The 22686-nt window shown below is 32.1% G+C and overlaps 1 protein-coding gene across 4 annotated transcripts; it reads right to left on the reverse strand.

Annotated features, from left to right (window-relative positions):
* LOC124947146 (baculoviral IAP repeat-containing protein 6) lies at positions 1-22002 on the reverse strand. Of its 4 annotated transcripts, none has more exons than XM_047488899.1 (51): positions 21723-22002; positions 20639-20958; positions 20309-20553; positions 19869-20205; positions 18286-19798; positions 18069-18207; positions 17714-17929; positions 17188-17611; positions 17010-17121; positions 16782-16932; positions 16423-16647; positions 16070-16324; positions 15709-15982; positions 15438-15593; positions 14738-15043; positions 13709-14005; positions 13269-13483; positions 13033-13189; positions 12765-12956; positions 12473-12687; positions 12132-12385; positions 11862-12043; positions 11590-11783; positions 11363-11498; positions 10744-10903; positions 10250-10613; positions 10025-10148; positions 9755-9919; positions 9504-9667; positions 9189-9423; positions 8714-9014; positions 8443-8618; positions 8171-8366; positions 7802-8029; positions 7197-7721; positions 6762-7032; positions 6373-6632; positions 5966-6254; positions 5490-5875; positions 5257-5400; positions 4990-5167; positions 4765-4910; positions 4403-4645; positions 4094-4315; positions 3631-3849; positions 2215-3549; positions 1878-2098; positions 1503-1742; positions 1234-1422; positions 1014-1148; positions 1-890 (listed from the first exon to the last, which is right to left on the reverse strand). In XM_047488899.1, exons 1-51 carry the CDS (start codon positions 21898-21900, stop codon positions 606-608), a joined length of 14094 nt encoding a protein of 4697 aa, XP_047344855.1. In that variant the 5' UTR covers positions 21901-22002; the 3' UTR covers positions 1-605. The 4 variants fall into 4 exon arrangements, with proteins under 4 accessions (XP_047344855.1, XP_047344846.1, XP_047344874.1 ...); XM_047488890.1 differs by having other exon boundaries at positions 10025-10151; XM_047488918.1 differs by lacking the exon at positions 14738-15043.
* Between the last annotated feature and the right edge of the window lie 684 nt (positions 22003-22686).

A 22686-nucleotide genomic window follows, 5' to 3' on the forward strand; every position in this document is an offset into this window, starting at 1 on the left:
TTGATACTTACAAGTAGTATGAAGTAGTAGAATGCAGAGTACATATAATATAGCAGCAGCCATAAAAAGTATCTACTACACACAAGAGTTTTTTATTACACTCGCACACAAACTTTCGATCTTACATTTTCTCTCTACGTTTTCTCACACGCAAGCACAAACACACTCTCTCTCTCTCTCTCTCTCTCTCTCTCTCTCTCTCTCTCTCTCTCTCTCTCTCTCTCTCTCTCTCTCTCTTTCTCTCTCTCTCTCTATCTCTCTCGCTCTCTTTCTCTCTGCTTCTCTCTCATGTAATATTTTCCTTCTTTTTTCCTCGTTTTACTCCCCATCTTTCCACGTTTTTCTTTTTTTCTTTTTTTTCATCTATTTCGAACACTAATTTCTTTTCATCGTCATCCTTTAGCATCGTCATCTTTTCACAATCGAAAACAAATATTTATTATTACCTCTCAAAGTACGATCACTGTCGACTATCAATGAACTTGCCAGTAACTGAATCACTTAGCAAGATATTCTTGCAATTTGGATCAGTTAAGTATTTGTTCACCATAACACAAACAATAGACTTTTCAAAATGTCCAACAATGTCTATTAACATCCATTAGCTATTCACACACTTTTGAAACCATCTTCTCCATTTCAACATCCGTATCGATATCGTGATGTACATGGTTACTGGCACTGGTGTTGCTAATGGGGACGATAGTATTATTTATCGATGTAGTCAGTGTAGTAGCAGGACCTACTGACGAAGGTGGTGTACTGGGTGTACCCGGAGTCCCAGATAATTCAATAGGCGAGCCCGGAGATGGAAGCGGTTCGATCAAATCTTCTAAACCTTCGGGTGTTGGCAGTTTATTCAACTCTTCTCTCAATAATCTATAATGCCTCTGAAAAATATATATCACATTTAATATAATAACAATTTTTGCAACCTGTTACAATAACAATAATAAATTTTAATGCTATCAATAATTTTTATTAATATATACATATATAGATAATATACTTACCCTTAAAGCCAAAGCATTTAAGGAAATGGCTGGACCAAAACGACGATCCGATCCACGTAATTCCATATCCCTTATCCAACCTTCTAATTGAGCCACAATTTCATGTCTTTTTATCCAAAAGTGAGTGTGTATAACCTTTATATATGTACGCAAGAAAGAATGTTAGATGTAAAATAATATTTAAAGAGTATTATCGAAATCAAATAATGTAAATTTGTACCTCTTTGAAGCAAGGGCATGGATTGCGAATTTGATCGAGCATTGCCCATTTAGCTGTAGCTTGACAAATATTCGCATTATACTCTTGACTAGATTGAGCTCCACTCGATGTACCTCGTGATCTTTCATATCCAGGCTCGTTAAAATAAGGTTCTGACACCAGAATGAGCGACTGTATTGATACTAATACCTAAATATAGAAAATTTTATTTAGCAAAAAATGTTAAAAGATTGATAATATTAAGAATTTGGATTGATTAAAAAAATTACCTGAAGAAAGCTACTTGTATGTGCATTCCATTTCTCTTCTGGTCGTCCATGCCATGTATTAAGCACACTGAGGCACACTTTACCATCGTTATATAAATTAGGATTAAAGCGTACAGTATGGCGACCAGTTGTTTCTAGATTTATTAGCATAGGACTATTTGGATAATCAGGAGGAAAATAGACATCAAATTCGAAACATCCATTTGCATAAGGCGTCTCTGCCGGTCCCGTTATAAGGACCTAAAAGTCAAATATTTGTTGTAATTACCTAAATTTTATATAAATAAATGACAAAAAATATTATACATTATATTGAAGATAATATCTACGTACATAGATTTATATATGTAGAGTATAGAATGATTTAAATAATACCTTCATAACATCCAATCTATCAGCATCGCATCTAACAAAAACACTACTACTATATGAAAGAGGTAAAGCAGTGGATAGAGTAACAGCTTCTTGGGCTAAACGCTTCATCCTTGTTGGATGACTTCTTTCGCCTGCCGCTCTCATATTCGATTCAAAATGATAAGATACAGCAAACTTATATCCACCACCATCTGTGTTTTCTGTGATCATTTCATATGTATCTGTAAATAAGTAATTAATAAATAAAAATAACTCTGGATAATATATGTATATATATATACACATACATATACACATACACTTAATGCTTATATCTATATTTTAACTTTCTACTTACCAAATCGTAAATTTTTCATAACCTCTAAATAACGTTGCTCGACAGAACGCAAAGGTAATTCTGGAGCCGTCGGACTTAGTCCAGGCAAATCATCACCGATATTCGACAGTCTTGCAGTTGCATTTTGCACTATAATAGCACTTTCCTGAATATCAGGAATTAAAGTCGCTAAACCCTCGTCTTGTTCCGTATCATCGGGATATTTGGATACGCCTTTGGATTTGTTACCTCTTGTACGATTAATTTTGTGTACATAAGTATCTACGCAAACTCTCATATTAGATAATAAAGATACAATAGATTGTTCTCCCAATCTTGTGACTCTTGGTAACAAAAGAGGTGCCAATTGAGTGGATAAAGCCATAGCCCTTAAAAGTTGTAAAACTGCTCGGTAAAGAGGAATGTGTCTTGCCATATCTAAAACTGAATCATTTCGTAGATACGAAGACAATGCTGGAAGTAAACAAGATCGTGCCAAAAGGTCAGGGAATGTTGCTGGTAATTCTCTTTGAGGTTGACTTCCAGAACCAATATAACTTGCTAAAACTTGGACTAAAACAGTAACGTGTTCTTCTTCGGATCGTTGTCGTAGTAAAGCTTGTTCCACGTTCCATGACTGTTGAGTCGAACCAGTACCAAATCCAGTACCCTTAGCCCAATACAAATGCGAATTATCATCACTCCGACCTCCAGTTTGACCTAATTTCTGTTCCAAACCATCATTATGGCCCGTTTGATGAGTGAATATAGCCAAACAGTTCAATAAGAGAAGCATAGCTCCTACATCGATTGTAGTTCTTCTTAAAAGTAAACCATCATCCGTGGTTGGAGGTGTAGCATCGAGTAATTGTTTTAAAACTTGGAATGGTAAAGTTGGTAAGGAAGCAGCTAGCGGTGAGGTTAGGACATCACCACCTTCACCATCGTCCGAAACGCCTAATGCAAGGCGTAATAGACATTGCGCCCTTTTTCGATCTCTTAATAATACTTCCGCATATCCTGGTAGTCTTAAGAATAAACCAAAAGCAGCAAGAGAGTGTGGTGGTACGTAAGGAGCTGGAGATATTGCTCTTGGCGAACACGTAGTCGTATCTTTCTCTAAATCAGCATAAATCTCATCCGAAGTTTCAAATTTTACCCAATCTGCATCAGTTTCTTCCGGCGATGGTGACTTTTCTGTGAAAGGTAACAAATCCTGTCTACCAGGGTCTGGATAGACTAGTGGAAGATGACAGGCTAATACTGCTAAACCACCACCGGTACTAAATACGTCCAAAGAACTTTCTATACTCCTGTAATTTAGTAACTCGCTGTCGCTCTGTTTTGTTACATCTTCTGTAAGCACAAATATGTATAAAATTCCTATATGTAATATTAATTCGATTTTAATTTAATTTTGATCTCTTTTGTTTTTACCTTTTGAGTCTTTGTTACGTTGTTTCAATATTAAATGTAAACAAGGCTCAGATATTCCACTATCTTCGGCAATTGCAAGAAGTTGAGCAATAGTTAATTGTGGTGGCAAAGGTGTATTTGGACGTGATGAATGTATCAAATACTGTTGATTTGTGGTATTCGTTGAATTAGTTTGAGCAGTAGTATTTGTTGGTTTGGTTGTTGTAGTTGGTGTAGCATCTGTTAAAAAGTTGCCAAAATCATTAAATACAAACTTTATAATATCGTGAATAATATATTTTCTTTAATCATCCATAACTCAAAAACTAAGGTATATATATTTGTTCATATAACTTTTTTTATAGATGTTGAGCTTAAGATATATATATATATATATATATATATATATATATATATATATATATATATATTGTGTGTATGTATATGTCTATTTATATATAAAATACAGAATATTAACACATACCAGTAGTTAAACGTGACTTCCGAATTACAGGTCCACGAGCTTGTGATCTGTTGGATGCTTCTTTCGCTCTTTTATCTTTTGCAGTATTTCCTGCAGCTACGCTAAGGGTATCGACCACCAATGCCATGCCTGATTCCCATAATTCTCGAGAACGATTAGTTCCACTTGTGCTTGCTTCATTTCCTTTATAAGTATTTGGTAATAATAATAAAAGCCAAGTGCCTATTTAACAATATAAGGACAATAGATTATCAAAAAAATTTTATATATAATTTTAAATTATCATGTAGATTATTTAAATGATCTTACCAGAGACTTGTTGAAGTATATCCGCTACTGTCGACTGTGTAGAAATATAAAGCAATTGATGATAATGTCCAAGAGGATAAGCTGGATGTGGAGGCATCGATGGTGTATTTTGATTCGCGGTAGTATTGGAAGCTTTCATTGGTGCCTCAGAAGACACAGATACCAATACTTTTTCACCCTCCAGAAGTAATTGTAAAATCAATCTTCTCGTGAATCCAGAAATACCGTGTAGATATCGTAAATCTGGCCATAAAGAAAATAAAAATTATCTCTTATATTACACACGATTAATGTTATATTATCTCTTATAAGTATTACTACATATAAACATAAGAGTCTATTAACATACAAAAGATACTTACTGGACGTTGTTCGTTGTTGTGAGATGACATCCATAAGAAGTTCTGCGAGTAATTTTTGATTTGCACGATGGCACCAACAACATCTAGATAGGAATTTGATCATAGCACTTTCCAAAGATGCATAAGACACATTTGTTTTGGAACATCTGTGATAAATTATACAGTTCATTTTAGAAAATGTCAATTTTTTAAATATTTAATATTGATATAAAAATAACAATTTACCTCATAGAAGATACAGATGGATTTTCAATAGGACGATTACTGAGAAGAGATAAAAGAGGCAACCAAAATCCACGACCTTCTGTTCCAAGCCAATCACGCATTCTACCCTCTGAACAGACGAGCGTTAAGAACTCTAACACCATTGCTATGCTTTCTGGATCCGTCATGCTTAAACCACCTATATAATGAAAATTATTTAACAAGATCTTTCAATGCATAATCGAAGAAAACAATGCATTTATAAATATAGACATACATTGGACTTACCTGAATGATTATTCAAAGGACAAGAAGTTTCTGCAGTTTTATCATTATCCGTTATGCTCGAGTTTCCTGAAGATTTATTCTGGTAACTTTGTTCCATCAATATTTTATTTTGGCATTGCTTTGATTTCTCCGAATTACAAAAATCTTAAACAATATTAAAAAATTTACCTTTAATATTCGACATCATTAATATATCATTTTTTAAATCAAAGATATAACGAAATAAATATTACCAATAATTGACGTAGTAAGTAATCCAGGTAGCCCAGAATCAATTAATTGTTGTATACCAGGTGGAGATCGTGCAGTTGCAGCTACAGTCAGTAATTGACCCTCTGTTAAATCTAAACGTTTATATTCCGGTAGTACGAAACGGCAATACCATTCTTCAGTATCAATTTCACAATTTCTTCCATCTGTTCTTCTCTTACATTCTTTGCGGTCATCGGATATAGATGCAGAATGATCTGTTGCCAAATTTGGAACCAATATTCGTACTCTTTGTAATAGTAATGGAAACAAAGATGGTCTCACATAACAGAATGCACAAAGAGTAGAATCGATTGATTGCTTTAAGGCGGAATTTGTTCCCAATGTTAAAGTCCACTTATACAAAGCACTATTAACAAAATATATATAATGTTAATGTAATATTTATTTTAATTTAGTTATATTAAAAACAAACATTGAGATAAATAGACTAACTTACTTAAAAAGATCATCAGTTAAAAGAGTTTGTAAATCATAATTGAGATTTTGTTGCTGATGTGCTTTCCAAATTATTGATGATACACAATGGATGTATACTGTTGGTGAAGTAACAGGGTTAGGATTAGAGGTAGTACTCGAATGAGATACTCCATTTACAGCGGTTGTGTGAAGCCAGGAAAGTACTGCTGACATGCGAGCTTCTGTACTGGAATCTTGGATGGAACACAGTTGTTGGAGTAATTCAACGACCAATTGAATAGCCGATGTTTCTTGTGTTGCTGTAATCCCTGTGGATATTTATTAATGAACAATTTAGTATAGTATAGTTATTTGAATTAAACATTTAGTTAAATAAGTATTTTAATTGCGGAAAGTAAAGAATGTACCCAGCCCATTAAGTGATACCTTGAAAGAAAGGAGTAGACCTGTTGTTGAGTAAAAGACCAATGAGACGAAGTCCAAGCTCTCGAGAATGTAAGCCTAGCTGCAATAGAACCCTTTCCAAGTCGGGAGTAAATAAAGACGGTGCTGGGAGTAACAAAAGATTGCAACATGCCTCGATAAGGCCTTGAACCGAAGCTGCAGAATTAAGTACTTCAGCAACCAGTTCACTGTTTGGAGTGCTTACGGATAAACACTGATGTAACAATCGCAACCATCCCAAGCTAGAGAGTATTACGAAATGTTTATTTAGATTTTTTTTTTTTTTATATAGTCATGATAGATAATAATGCATCTAAATATTAAAATGTGTTAAAAAAGCTTTAATAGAGAGCAAGCTCAACAAAATATACCTTGTTTTTGTAAGTTGTTCTTCATCCACAGAATCATTATTCGTCTTTATTTCACCAAATGCTGTTGTGCCTAATAGCCTTATTTGACTTAAATTAATATTAGTAGAATCGCGTGGTTTATATAATCTTATAAGAACAGCGGTCGCTACTTCTGGTTGCGACAAAGTCAGACGTATAAATGTTAAGCCCGCTGTAGGCATTGGAGGACAAACGGGTATCAAAGGGCTGTTACTTTCTCTTGAAATTTCAAGCGCCACGGCCGACGGACATGCTATATAAAATAAATTTTAATAAAATTATTTAATAATAATAATAATAATAATAATAATAATACTAATAATAATAATAATAATAATAATAATAATAATCATCATATAAAAAAATAATTGTAATTTATATCATTATGTCTCTTGATATTATTATCTTGCAACTTACTTGCTAATGATGTAAGATGTGGTTGAAGTTCTACTTTTCTCAGAAGTATGGCACAAGGTAAAGTAATCGTAAGATCGTGCCATGCTTCATCCGGATAGAAATGATATGACCAGGTGGCTGTTCTTGCTCGTCGATGAGGTGCAACACTTTGTATAAGAACGTCAGCTGGTTGTACAGTTGGATTCAGCCAAGGTATAGTTCCCAATGGTGCAAAGTTCAATAAACCATCCTCGTAAGATTCTAATGTATTAACAGCTTTCTTGCTACTCGAAGAAGACGCTGGTGTTACATTTGCTGCATTCGATAAGTGCTCCATTACTAGTGCAATTACACCAGGAGACGATGAACTGTTATTATTACTCATGCTTGATTTTACTAGATTCTCACAAAGCACTTTTACACCATTCATTCTGGTAAATAACGATAACGATGTTTCATTATCTAGAACTTTTATGATATACCAGAAAAGTGGTTCTGACAATTGCATAACACCTAATTGACGATCCAATTCGGTTTCTGGGCATGCTATAATAAAATTAAAAACGATTACGTCGTTCTAATATTTATCACATATCAGAGAAAATCCAAACTATATAGATACTTACATGACGATAAATATTTATAAAGGGGATTAAGGACAAGAGATGGATTACTAGCTTTTCTCATAAGAATAGTCAGAAGTTGAAAGGTCGCATCTAATATCGAAGCTGGATCTCCAAGCTCCGTAGCTGCTCCTGCTCCAGCATTTTCTCCTAAAAGCATAACTAGAGAAGAACCGCTACTATAACCAAGAGCTCCTAACAATCGCATCATAGTAGGTTCATGTTGCAACACTATAAAAAAAAAATAGAGATTAATTGAAACAATATAAATCTATAAAATTATTATATAGATTTATATAAAATATATATTATAGAAGATATAATTAGTATAATAACATTCATCGATATACAAATGATATAATTTATAATTACCAGTATCTGCGACGCAAGGTACTCGAGGCTTACTATTCGTAGCTTGTTGAAGACGAAGTGATGTCTGTTGTTCAGCTTTGCTTTCGTCTGTTTGCGAAATATTCACTTCAACCTGTGGATCATTGCTGTTATTTCGTAGATTTATAGTTATTTCAGAATCCATATCCGATGAACCATCTGGTCGAACTGGTCGGGCCTGAATTTATTAGAAATTCACATATGTACAAAGATGTTTTTTAATGAAATTAACTTTTTCGAAAGAAATCACGTACATTTGGCAATGGCGTTTGAATAAATCGACACACTAATTTAATGAGTGCAACGACTAAAGTATCCCAAGATGCTGGACGACCTTGTTTTGCATCGCCACCAAGTACACAAGCAAATAGACCTCCAAATCCGCCTGATTGATTAGCCAAATCAACAGCTCCACCACATTGAGCCCCGACTAAATTAAATTAAATAATTAATCAAAATTTAATAATTTATAATGTATCATATATATATATATATAATTCTTAAAAATTATATAAAATATAATACCTCCGGAGCTTCGAACATACGTTGAAACCAATATTCCAACGCATTCAGATATGCTCATTGCTGTTCCTAAATCAGTATTATCGAAGTTAAGATTAACAAGCGAGGTTATGAGCTTGCACTGGGCATCTAAAGGACCTCTTCTGCAAACAAGAGCACCGCCTGGCTGTACAAGTTGATAAACTACCCATAGTAGAAGGTCTTTCAAGATGTTACCCAAAGTACTGCCAGGTGTTATTACATCACATCTTATTTCTAATCTAACAAGAAAATCTTGAAGAGCCTGACATACTGTAGGACCGGCCTACAAAATTAATAAAAAAAGAATTACATGAATTAACAGTAGAAAAAAAGAGAAGACAAAAAAATAAAAAGAATTTAATTTATAGCCAACATATTCTCTTCTTCTTTTTTAACCTTGATTTTTAAATAACTATTATAAAAAAAAATAATTCTTTTTCCACAAGTAAAAACTTACCATAATATATTGTTTGTCCATAGTATTTACGTTTAATCCACTGCCAGATAATAATCTAAGAAGCATAGGTCCTATATTACGTTCTTTAACGATACAGCTAGCCATACCACCGTAGAATTCAGCCAGTGATCTATTATTCGCATGCTCTGAACAATTTATTAGCAATGGCTGATTACTTGCTAAAGTAAAACATTGTAAAGCAAGACACCACGCACGTAAAGAAACATCTGGATGCCTGGAAAATATATAATAAATTGGTATATAGTATTATCGCGCTTGAGATATTCCTATAATAGAAATTAATAAATAACCTACCATGAAAGAGTTGATATGAGACTTGAAATAGATGCAGAGCTTAATGGAATTACAGGTATTAAAAATGGATCAAATCGAGTGGTTGAATTAAATTGTTCAGAAGCAGCATCCAAGTTCAATGTTAACCATAACTGAAGTACAAGTTCCAAATTTGTTCTTGCATTCTGTTTAAATAATTAGACGTTAATTTCTTTAGTATATCATAGAAAGAAAAAAAAAACATGAACATATCTATTATACTAGCAACTAACCTGTAGGTATAAATCTGTGAAAATTCTATCAAAGCATCTAGTTAACATTGATAAACTAGAAGGAGTAGAATCTGATAAATTCCAAACTTCTTGTCCTCTATCTGTCCAAGAAGAATCTGTACGCGGTGATGCTTGTTGGCAGAAACGATTCGTTTCTATTGGAACCTATAATTACATTAGTCTTATAGGAAATATTAAATTGAAATATACATACAATACATACGATATATAATTAATAGTTCTTAACTCATAAACGAATAGTAAACATACATGTATCGTTGAATTTATGCTGTGAGGTAAATTATACATTCCAAGAGTAGATAATATTCTTAAAGAAATTTCTACGCTCATCTCAACGCCATATTCCAATCTTTCATCCATTGCCAAAGAAATACTGCTAAAAATACAATATTAATATATCATATAGATTCAAATGAAATTTATATAGATATATGATGAGAACAAATGTGGAAAAGAATAGATAAAAGGAAGTACCCTGAACTGGCTGAAGTTAATATTTTAGAAACTGTACTGCCTTTTTTTAACATATTTTTCCCTCGTTCGAATATATCATCTAAGAAATCTTCAAGTTCACTATCATCAGATTCCAAAAGTGAAGGCAGAAAACCATTAGATTTTGGTGCTGTAGCTGATGTCACCACAATACTATCTTGAACGTCCTCATCCCCATCACCTTCAGCAAATCCTTCATCGTTACCTAAAGTAACTGTAGAATTACTTGTTCCGGCTGGACCTACTGAATCCTCCTCCGTTGTTCGAGTTTCATCTACCGATTCAAAATTATCTTCAGACGGGCTTCCTTCGTGAGTGGAATAGGGTCTCAGATATAATCGTCCTCCTATAAAATAGGTTTTAGATACATATAAATATAATAAATAAGAAAAAATTGTTAAATAGATTAACAAGAGAGATTACAACCATTAATTATTTCACGCTACTAAACTTGGAAGTAAGCGATATATTTATACCTTCTAATAAATCCTGTAGAAGACATGATACAGCATGTGATGACCAGGCAGCATCGGATGCACCCGTTGCCAATCTGACTAACTTTAAGAGCTGTTCTTCAGTCATAAGTTCGCACAAACTAATTGCAGAACGTGTGGATACCACTAGCCTAGCGACTACCTAAGTGCGACAATTCATAAATTTAATTATAAAGCATAAAACGGAAAAGCAGAATTAATAATCGTATAATTGATATGTGCAATACATTGAACAAGCAAGTTAAGATTTAACAAGATTTGATAAAAGATTATAAAAATATATACAAATATAGATTTCATCGTTTTGCATCTTTTTTACTGCTAAATCCTTAATCTGCTGCTCTAGTATTTGATAAAAATACTAATTAAATGCCTTAATGATCAAATGACACTGACAGTACAATATTAAGCAGTAATATAAATCTGAGGTTATTTTAAACTAATTTGAAATTTAATATAGGAAGATTCTTATTAATTTATGGTTATATTTTATACTCAATATTAATTGAATAGAATTTATATTGCTGCATACTATAACAACAACGTGAATAAATAGAAAATAGAAACAGTAAGTTTTAACAATTAATAGCTTTCATCTTACCTTACATGCTAGCAGGAACATGTCCACATTAGAAGCATTATGTAAAATAAGAGCTACAAGACCGCGAGCCACTGGTAAAACACTTTGATAAGGTAGATTGATCATATATTCGATTTCCAAATCCACGTCTCCTTTACTGCGATCAATGCAGTATAAAATTGATTAAAAACTCATATCTTATCGATCATTAGTATTTACATCATAAAAATAAAAACAAAGTAAAGTACCTTGTACTAGGTTGTGATTGACTTCGTGAACTACGGGGAACGTGTATTTCATTTTTTCTCATACTAAGAACATCTTTGAGATGTTTAGTAGAGTGTTGTTTCAATGTTTTTTTGGAAAATCTTTCTTGAGATTTTAATGTTGCTTCCATTTTACTATATAAAGTAGCAGGTTGAGGAGAAAGCGGTGTCCAAGCCTGTAATGAGATATTACTTTAAATGTATAGAACTATACTTTATGTATTCATATATATGGAACATGTATATATACATACTTGTGAAAATGCATGGAAAGCTTTTTTTGCATGCTCTAACTCTTGAAAATGTTGTTTACGATTCATAAGACGTTTTTGTAATTTTTTACGATAACTGCGAGAGGCTGACGAACGAGTAGCATTTATATACTTTCGTTGCATTGCAGACTCTCCTTGAATAAACTCCCAGCGAGAAAAAGTACCTATTTAAATCAGAAATAAAATGATTTTTATTAAATTAAAATATATACTAAAATATATAGATTTATATTGTAACAATTTCGAAAGTACCTTGTTCTTTATTTTTCTCTTGATTATCTTCAGAACAGGATGGTGGAGTAGCTGTTGTATCTAAGCATACAGACAGAAACAGGAGAACCCAACCAATAAGGGTTGTATCCAGTTGAATAGGATTTGGTATCTGAGTATTCGACAATGGAGCCAATAATATGCCTAATGTACGAACCATTGCATCTATTACGGAGGATTTATTACCTCCAGCAATTAATGATTTACGTCCAAGAAACGTTAATAAAATAAATACTCTGAAAAAGATAAAAAATTTCCGTGTTATATATAATGAATCTATAAATAAATCTTTTTTAATGGCAAATGATCAGTTTACATCCTACCTGTCTTGAGGAAAAATTTGTGTAGATGTAGAAGAATAAAGATTGATTAAAGTATTGGACAGAAAATTTCCCCACCAAGGCTGATGGCCTGCCATACGAGCAAGAAGTGCAGCCGCATGAAGTTGCAAACGTGGTGCTGGTGTAACAACGCAAATTGAATGGAAAAATTTCTCACAGGTAGATGGTGTAAAAACCTCGCACAAAGACATTGGTATCTGAACAATAGCAAAGAATAATAAATAATGAAATTATTTGACAAAACTCATCGTTTTCGAAAATTAAAATTACATACGCTAGGAACAGGTCCAATTTCATATACGGTGTAAAGAAGAATATCAAGTAATGTTTCTCCAAGGACACGTAATTTATCAGTAGGTGCATCTACAAAAGATAAAGCTACTGTGTTCGAAGAACCTCTCCATGATTCAAGTCGTCGTCTTACTGCATGAACGATATTCAATTGACGTTGAAACATTAGACATTCCTACAATACATGAACATCAATAGATATTACTAATTTTTTTATAAAGAATATAAAATAATAATAATCTTTATTATACCTGATACGTCGAAAGTATTTTTGCAGATGGTTGCTCTTTATTTTCATTAGGCGTTTTAGTACAACACAAATAATGTTGCATGTGCATCACATTAGGAATTTCTGAACACAACAATGGATCCAATAAACTTTTTAGTCTCTCTGTGGCTAAACTAAATCTAAATAAGGATAAAAATAAAAATTCGTTAATAAAAATTCATTAATACAAATATTTTTATAAAGCTATTCAAAGTATACCTGCACTGCACATCTTCTGCAAGTGCTGACAAAATATTACATTGCGTGTCGATAGTAGTTTGTAAAGAAGTATCCGATGTATCATCGTGAACTGGAAGAGTATTATTTAATTCAGAATAGTCTTCTCCTGGTAGAACTACCATATGCCCATAAAACATCCCTAATGGAATCTTGCATGCTGCTGTAGGCATACCATAACGGCCGATTGTTGTAATCTAAAAATAATAAGAACGTTTTTAGTAAGCATTATAAAAGATAAACTATGGATAAGATGGATGGATGGATGGATGGATGGATGGATGGATGGATGGATGGATGGATGGATGGATGGATGGATGGATGAATGGATGGATGGACGGATAGATGGATGGATAGATGGATGGATAGATGGATGGATGGATGGAGAAAGAGAGAGAGAGAAGGCTTCAAAATTATTGTACCTTAAGATATCTGCACACGGGTGGTGGTTGAAGATCGCAAATAATTAATGGTTTACTTTCAATATCCGTGGCAACAATGAGACGAGTTCCATCACTTTCTTCACTTTTTGTCCATATATCTATAGATAATGATACCAAGTCGCAACAAGAAGGAATCAGAAGATCAGTAAGCAGTATGGGAGATCCAAAATCCAAAACCACGAATCGACGTGCTCCCGAATGCATTCTGTCAACCACTAATGCCTGCTGAGGGGGCCAGCTTAATAATCTTCCCCATGGAAATGTAATGTCTTCTCGCTAGAATATTTAACATTCTTTATTTAATTATATCTCATTTTTGTTTAATTATCTTTAATCAATGTTAATATAATAATATTAGTTATTAATTATACTTATAATTTTACATTCAAATTATTCAAATAAATGACATTAAATACAGCCTAATAAAATATAAATTATGTTTGATATGTCATTTAACGTTATCAACAATTTAAACAATATTTTACATAAATATGACTTTCACTTCTTCTTCATAAATTATTTCGTCAGTATATAGATATTAATATAAATCTAGTAACAATACAACTTTGAATGCTTTTTATGTACATTTATAAATAAGGAAATGAATTATTTCATAAAATTATTCATGTTCCTATAATGTTCCTATAATAATATTTAATTATTGTATGCTAACCCAATGATCTAGAAAGTACTTAATAGAGCTTAGATTTACTATATTGTTGATTATACAATAAGCCACTGTGTGTATAATGGTATTTAAGATGTGGCGTGTAAAAAGGAAAAAACGATATATAAATAAAAAATATCAGATATGTGAAATAGACATTACAGATAATTCATGCACGATTTATTACTTAGTCTAAAAATGTCACTTTTTAATATATTCGGTAGTCTACAATTTGAATTACAAACGGCATATTAACAAAGCAACAAATGTATAAAAAATTATACATTATTTAACTCAAGAATAAAATTAAGAAAATGCAAATTTTCATCTATGCAATCTACCTTTTTAGAATTGCTGTCTTCAACTTTGTTTACAGCAGAATTGATACTTTGAACAGATGACTTTTCTTTTGATATGGTAGAATTTAATACATGTGAATTAGGTATATCACTTTGCGTGCTATGCCAAGTCTGGTTATCACCAGATGTATCATTAGCTTCATCACAATCTGATTGTTCATCAGATGTGAGTAATAGTTGTGGAATTGGCTTCTTTAAGACTCTTCCTGTATACACTCTACGTAAATCGTTTAACGTAGATGTTGGTTTAGTCTGAACATCTGGTCCTAGCGATCCAGCATCCAAGCTCTACAATGTACAATGATTTCTATCTAGATAACGATTTTCCCATTTACAGAACACATAAGAAAATTTACTGTACATATAATGGTCAGGGACAGTAATAAATTCTACTATTGTTATAGATAACAAAGGAAAATGTCTTATCCGTGACTTCTACATTTTCACATCATCTTATAAAAAAAAAAAAGAAGAAAAAAAAAACAAGAAAAAAAAAGAGGAAAAAAGAAAAAAATCACTGTATTGTTTATTTGACTACTCATAATCTGTCACTTTATTAATGTCTATTTTCTTACCAACGTGACAGCTTGAGCAATTTCATATAAATAAGTTATGTGATACATAACAGGAGCAATTTTTTAATGACTAAATCTTTGTCAACTCTACAGAAACAAAGACTTACATAAGCACGATGAATGATGTCGAGTACACCATTGTTATTTGCAGCGTTGTTTTCATAAAGAGTAGTTCCAATATTCATCGCATAGACACCAGGACCGATTTTCTCCATCTTGGTACCGTCCGAAGCGGCGTGACAAGTAAAATGAAGAGGTTCAACCTGAATTACATTAATAAAACATAAATAATTAATACCACATCTTTTATAATCGTTATTGATTATTAAATGTGTAAAAGCAAGAAATAAGAGCAATTAAAAAAAAAAAGTATATTACCTCAAGAAGACCTTTCATATTATGATTGCTACAAAGAGCCTTTAGTTTGCTAGGTACAATAAGTTCGCTAGCTGGATGTGCAGGCAGTGTAAGTAGGTCCCTTAAATCAATAGCATCCTGAGAATATGTAGAATTTGAAGACGTAGCAGCTGAACCAGTTTGATCACCAGTTACCACAGATGCATAAGTTGTAGTCATTGAACTGCATTTGGATGGTACTGGTGGATCAAGATCAAAAAGCTCCGTTTCAAATGGAGTATTGTACAAGCCGAATCTTTAAAAGATAACAATACAATATTAGTTTAAATAATATCTATTATAATTGCAATCTGTGTATACATATGATTCATATGATTTATACCTTGTTGCGAGTAATAAATGATAAGGATTTACTCTATTTGACATTTCAGCAGCAATATGCTGCACTAAAGCAGCGCATTGTTGTGCTACGTTGTGGTTCCTATCCAATGGTAAAAATCGCGTAATCAATAACTGAAGCCATCTCAATGATCCAGCCCATTGGACTTCTACAATCGATGGTAACAAAGTTACCAAAACTGAAAGTGTAGCTTCGTCAAAAGATTGAGATGGTGGATCTTCTAAGTTATAAAAACCTCTGTAAAAAAAAATAGAGAAAGAAAGAGAGAGCAAAAGAAAAAAATTAAATTAGCAATGATTTTGGAAAATCAACGGAATTGTATATAAGTTACTTACCCGCTACACAAAATAATTAATTTTACACATTTATGTGCTATACTTCTACCGGCGTGGAGAAGACAAGTTTTTAATAAATTTGGTAAATGCCCTTGAACACAGCGTATAGTTTCCAATTGAAATGCTTTTATTTCAGCATTATTTTGAGTGCCACGTAATCTGGTTAATCTTATTGATGCTACCCATATAAGAATATCTAATGCAATGGACTGTGTAACGGTGGATCTATAAATATTAATATTAATATAAATATAAATATATATATATATATATATATATATATATATATAAAATAATGTGTTTACGTGTAACATACGATATAATAACTCATTTTTACTTTTATCTAGTGTTATACATACTTATCTGACATCTGCAAACAAGCAATATTTAATAATCTGTCGAAAAATAATTTAGATTCTAACATAGCACATCTTTGTGCTTTTCCATTTGGTATGTTTGTAGGGTATACTGATCTCACGGTTATTGATATTTCATGAATCCAATCACATCCTTAAAGAAAAATTATAAAAATAAGATAATACGGAATAAATATCTTGTACAAGTAACTTACATTAATTAATGCTCACCTATATAACATTCAACAGTACTACCAGGAATTAACGGTCGTACTTCTATTATTCTTAATTTTTTTGAAGTTGGAGGCTTACTATCTGATGAATTACTTTTTGATTTTGTCGCCTATAAACGAAAAATAATAGTAACAACAAATTACAAACACTGATATTTAATAAAACGTTTTCTTACCCCATCCTTTGTAGGATCAATCAGTGCTTTAATATGTACAAGAAGAGTTCTAGCTTTGGAATGGAACAATTTTGGACTTGTAAGAGTAACACAACCAGATCGACAGGATAGATCCATGCAATGATGTAAATCAATTGGCCCGCATAATATTTCTGTATTATGTTGACGTTGATATTCATCTGTAATAACTGGATTTTCTCCTTTCGGTTCATTATTTATATTGAAGTCTATTCTTTCATCCACCGGAGTGAGTGGCGATTTTTGATGTCCAATTCTTCTTATATTTTGTTTCAGTAAAGTAACTTGAATTATTGGTAATTCCTGACAGAACGACTGCAGATTAAAATGTACATCAATATGTCCTATGTTTTCAGCTGCACTACGTGGTAACGTTAGTTCGAACACATGTTCGTCCCAAGTGGTCCTACATAAAAAATATAAAGTGAAAAAATACAAAATGTTTCGATCATTTTAATAAAAAGAAAATATACAAAAATATAAACGTCTATTAAAGTAAACAACGTACGTATCATTTTGTAAGCGCCATGTCCGTGTATGATTTTGATCTTCCGATTGATGATGTTGTGGATGACGACGCTGTCTTTGTGCTTGCATTATTTCACTCCAACAAGGTGGAACAGTAGCCCCGTACGCCGGTGAATGTCTATCAAACCTCGTGAGTTCATGAAGACTTCGTAAATCTGTATATGATAAATTTGGCCTATGTGCTATTATTGAATCCCTAAAAGTATTTTTATTTTATTGTAACAAAATATGTATATATCATTCTTGTTTTTAGTATTGTATTGTTTAATATTAAATAAAGTGTAGTATTATTTATTTTTAATAGCCATTTCTTCTTTATAATATTTTATACATACTGTACATTGGTGCAACCTTCTTCTATAACCATATTAACATCCTCAATGTCTTCTTTTTCTTCTGTATAACTTTCCTCTTCTGAAGTAACAAAAAAGTAAAGGGCTCCATCATCAGTGCATGCACATAGTCTCTCTAAGCCTAAAAAAAATTGTAAATTTTCAGTCATTTATAGTCAAATTTGTCATATGAATTTTATTAATGTAAATTTAAACATACTGTTACAATAAGCCACTGAAATGAATTTTCGGCCATCTAATTTGGCTTCATTAACAGTTTTTAAGGTATTTAGATTCAATAATCTAATTACACCATCTTTACACACGAGAGCTATTTGACCAGATGGTTCTTGAACACTAGAATTAGTGGAAGAATTAGTAATAGCATTAATTCCATGTAATATATTTTTGCTTTTTTCTTGAAATGGTAATAGCACATGTTCAATCGGAGCTTGCTCAGAAGGTAATTCTCTTTTCACGATAGGTTCTGATGCAACTCTAACTACTTGTCCTGAGAAATCCAGAGCATATACAAGTATGACAACATTCGTATTTTCTATATTATTACGTATTTCACCATTCATTAATCTTCCAGCCTCGTGATGATCCCAATACATATAACTTTTTTGTGGAAAGAATGTACGCTCCTCATCAATTTCCATTTTTGTGGATATAGAAGTAAGTGAAGATTCACTAGAAGTATCTTCTAATATTGGACACATTGCAACATATAAGTATCTTCCATCCTTAGATGGTATAATAGATGTAATTCTAAGATTATCCGGTGCATCAATAGAAACTGTTTTTATAACCACTGGTTCTGATTTTGACATTTTTACCATATCAATAGGTTTCTTATTTGCTGTTAAATCAGATGTTGATGCAAATTGTTCTACTCCATTACTGGTATTTAAATTAACAGCATGGAATGGGCTTAAAGTTGATGAAACTGTCATTCCTATTGGTGTAGGATAAATACCATTGGAAGATGATGCAGTGAGAACAGTTGTGGGAACTGTACCATCAAAATGTGATCCGACAACCGTATCTGAATCGACATCTTCAATAACTGGTACTTCATATAAAAATTTACCAAGGAAAAGTTCTGGATACAAGCTTTCTTGTCTTTCACCATTTGAGCTAGCACTGGTTCCAGTCCCAGAAAGAGTCTTCTTAGTTTTTGAATCTTTAGAATTTTCTTCCTTTGTCGATTGTGTCGATACTGCTTTGTGATGAAAATCATACAGTACTAAATAATGAGACTTCGAAGGGGCATACCTATCACCGGCAACCTTCATTATATCCAATGTATCACTGGCAGCACTATTTACACTGTTCATTGCTCGTACTAGAGACGATGACGAAGCAAGATCCGTTGATGATGACCACACATTTTCTAAAGTTCTCAATTGCGAAGGATTAGTCACTGTCACTGTAACACCACACACCAAACAAGGTCTAATCTTTGAACCAGAAGAATCCATTTGTATGGATGATGTTGTTGAACAAGCACTTTTGGAGTCTTTCTTGCAAGATTTAGAAGCACCAACTATTGATAGCGCTGTTAATTGTAATTTATGGGACATCAAAGATTTATAATCAGAAAGAAGATCAGAATCTGAACTAAGATTTGCTAAATATGAAGAGGTCAAGTTCCTTGCAGCAGAAAACTGTATAGTTTCTTTATTGTTTATTTCTTGATCAGAAGGTGCAATGTAAAAGGCTACTTCTCCCTATAACAACAATTATCCAATATTACAATGTTTCAATAACACAGTACTATTTCAAATATTCAAATTTTACCTTTAATTGATTTGTTACATTCCAAACATTAACATGACCATTACATGAAGCTGTAGCTACTAAGCCAGAGACATTTGTTGTTCCTATGATATCTACATTGCCGGATTCACGTGCTGGAGCAGTTGCAAGTGTAACAGATAATGGTACATTCTGCGTATATTCTCGTTTAACGAAAGGGCACGCAGGAGAGTGTCTTTCATGCTCTGACCATGGTTCATCTGTTGGTTCCCAACAAACCAAGCAAACTTTACATGTAAAGCACATTGCTCTGTCATCGCCCGATGCATTCGGTTGGTAATAAAAACCAGCCTGTGCCATTCGATCGGGTAGTGCCCATCTATAAAAGTATTAATTACCTATTAACCTCTAAAAATGATTTACCTTAATATATCATTTATAGGCACAATTAAAATAATATATCATATTATAACTTTACCCACTTGTAATTCATATGTGGCCATTTTGAAAATGTATCACGTCTAGCTGCTTCGCTAAACATTAGTGCTCTATCGGCAGTGCCACCTTCTAAGACGAGGGTAGGCAATAGGCCATTTAATCTTTCATTAATAGCCCAAGCAATGGGCAAAGCTGGTATGTGTCTGTTTTGCCTTTTCAATTCCAAGGCCAATCCTGAACATACTGATTTCAGAGATCCATGTGGTAATTCCAAACATATTGTATTCCACTGTAAGATATATGGATGCAATTGTTTATGTAGTTAAGAGTAATGTTATGATAATATATCAGATTTATAATATAAAAAACCATACCTTTTGAGCTTTTATACCTCTCTTCTGATTCACTTGGGCAGCAAGAATTTTAGCTGATAATTCTTGCAAAACTTCTTGTACATGATCAATCCCTGGTAAATCTATATATCGTAAACATTGATGTAATAATGTAGCTTCAGAGAGCAAAAGTTCTAATTTTATAACATCTTCACTACGTGAGACAGGAGTTTGTAAAATGGTGTCCAGCAATAGGACACCATTATAATCGCTACGTACACCAATGCCACCTCCATCAGTATATAATACCTTATCTATACCTTCAGCTAGATATATACCTTGTAACTTCCTATTTGGTTTACCTAAAGAAACAAAAATTCTTTTTAAAACAACCTTTTAATTACATATAAAATTTGAAATTATTTATGTATTTCAACTTTATATTTGATATTGTCATATAAGCGTTAATTAAATTAGAGATTATTTATATATTTCAATTTTGTATTTGATATTGTCATATAAGCATTCTATATTATTTTTCTACATTATACATAAACAAATTAAGTTAACATTAAAGTCAAGAATTATTATATCACAATGTCATTTTAAATACTGTCATGTAACTTAAGTATGATGCAAAAATTAAATAATATATAATATTTTCTTTAAAAGATAAAAGATAGTAATAAATGATACGTAGATATGATACACAATATAATTATTATCTTTTGATAAATTATAAGAATATTATGGATAATAATAAAAATAAATAAAAAACTGTTAGATAAGCAAATAAGTATGACTAAGATATTGCAAACTCTGTATAGATTTTATTGACACGATATAGAACAATAAAGAAATAGCTATAATCTTATTTCTTTTTGAAATATTAAAAGTATTGATAGATGCATTATCTCAATTATAAATCGATTATTGTATCTGAAAGAAGAAACGATAACGGAAAAAACTGTAATCATTCCTGACGTTTAATGCACGTATACGACCTTGACCATGAAATTCAAACGAATGCCGCTTAAAAATCAAAAGCATAATAAAAGATTTTGTAAAGCAAACGTTTGATTTTCTTATAAGTTAAATGTATCGCGCGCAAGATCAAAATGCATACCTGAAAGAGAACTTCTTTGCAAAATTACGCCAGAGTTGACATCAAATACGTATACTTGCGCCTTGCTAGTAGTAATCAGTAATACATTTAAATTCGCATGATAGATTATGCTTTTACACTCGGCGTCCACATTCAAATATCCGTCTTCTTTTAATAACCACGGATCATCATCAGCCATTTTGCTTATACGATTTACAAATCTCAAAAATTTGTCTATTGCACGAACATCACAAAAAACATGGCTTACTCGTCACCGCCATCTTTGAATAGGACGTCACCAAATCATCCTGTAGATGGATAATTACCGTTTCTCAGTAGTAGAGATGCTATCGATATGTATCGCTAGATACGACCGTTTTTCGATAAAAAAAAATTTCTTGATATATATATATGTATACATACATACAATCGCTGTGCATTGAAAAGAACATAAAGGATTATATAAAAGAATTGAACCAATGATAAAAATTAAAATGGAAATATTTAGAAGTTAAAATAAACTAGTGGTAACAATGAGAAGAAATTCACATATTACTAATAGTTATTTACAAAATACTTAATACAATAAGTTAGTAAATTCGCTATATTTGAACTCTAAGAGTATACTTATGTAAGAAAAAATTAAATAAAGAAAATTAATACCTAATATAATATATATGATATAATTAAAGATCATATTATCTGTCACACAATCATACTATTTTTTAAATCAATTTAATGATAATGCAATTATTCGATTATTTTTTCAAAAAATTTCACAAATCAAGTTTACTAAGAATATAATATCAATAATTATCAACCAATCGCAACGAATTTAACATTTTTCTTAAAGGAATATTCTTATTGGCTATTGGACACTCTAATTAATTTTTCATATTCTATTGGACATGATATTTACGTTACAAAGATGGTTTAAGGATAAATAAAAAATTGTTGTTTACTATTTTTGATTTTATATATTAAT

This window comes from Vespa velutina, chromosome 1, assembly GCF_912470025.1.
Source record: "Vespa velutina chromosome 1, iVesVel2.1, whole genome shotgun sequence".
Taxonomy (NCBI): Eukaryota; Metazoa; Arthropoda; class Insecta; order Hymenoptera; family Vespidae; genus Vespa; species Vespa velutina.

Bases quoted from the DNA above. Each gene is read 5' to 3' on its own strand.
- LOC124947146 (XM_047488890.1), bottom strand. From the start codon at position 21,900: ATGGCTGATGATGATCCGTGGTTATTAAAAGAAGACGGATATTTGAAT. The intron at 5,401-5,489 runs GTAATATTTATT...ATATTGTTTAAG, and splicing joins ACTTACTACGTCAATTATTG to ATTTTTGTAATTCGGAGAAA. The intron at 2,099-2,214 runs GTAAGTAGAAAG...ACTTATTTACAG, and splicing joins TATGAAAAATTTACGATTTG to ATACATATGAAATGATCACA.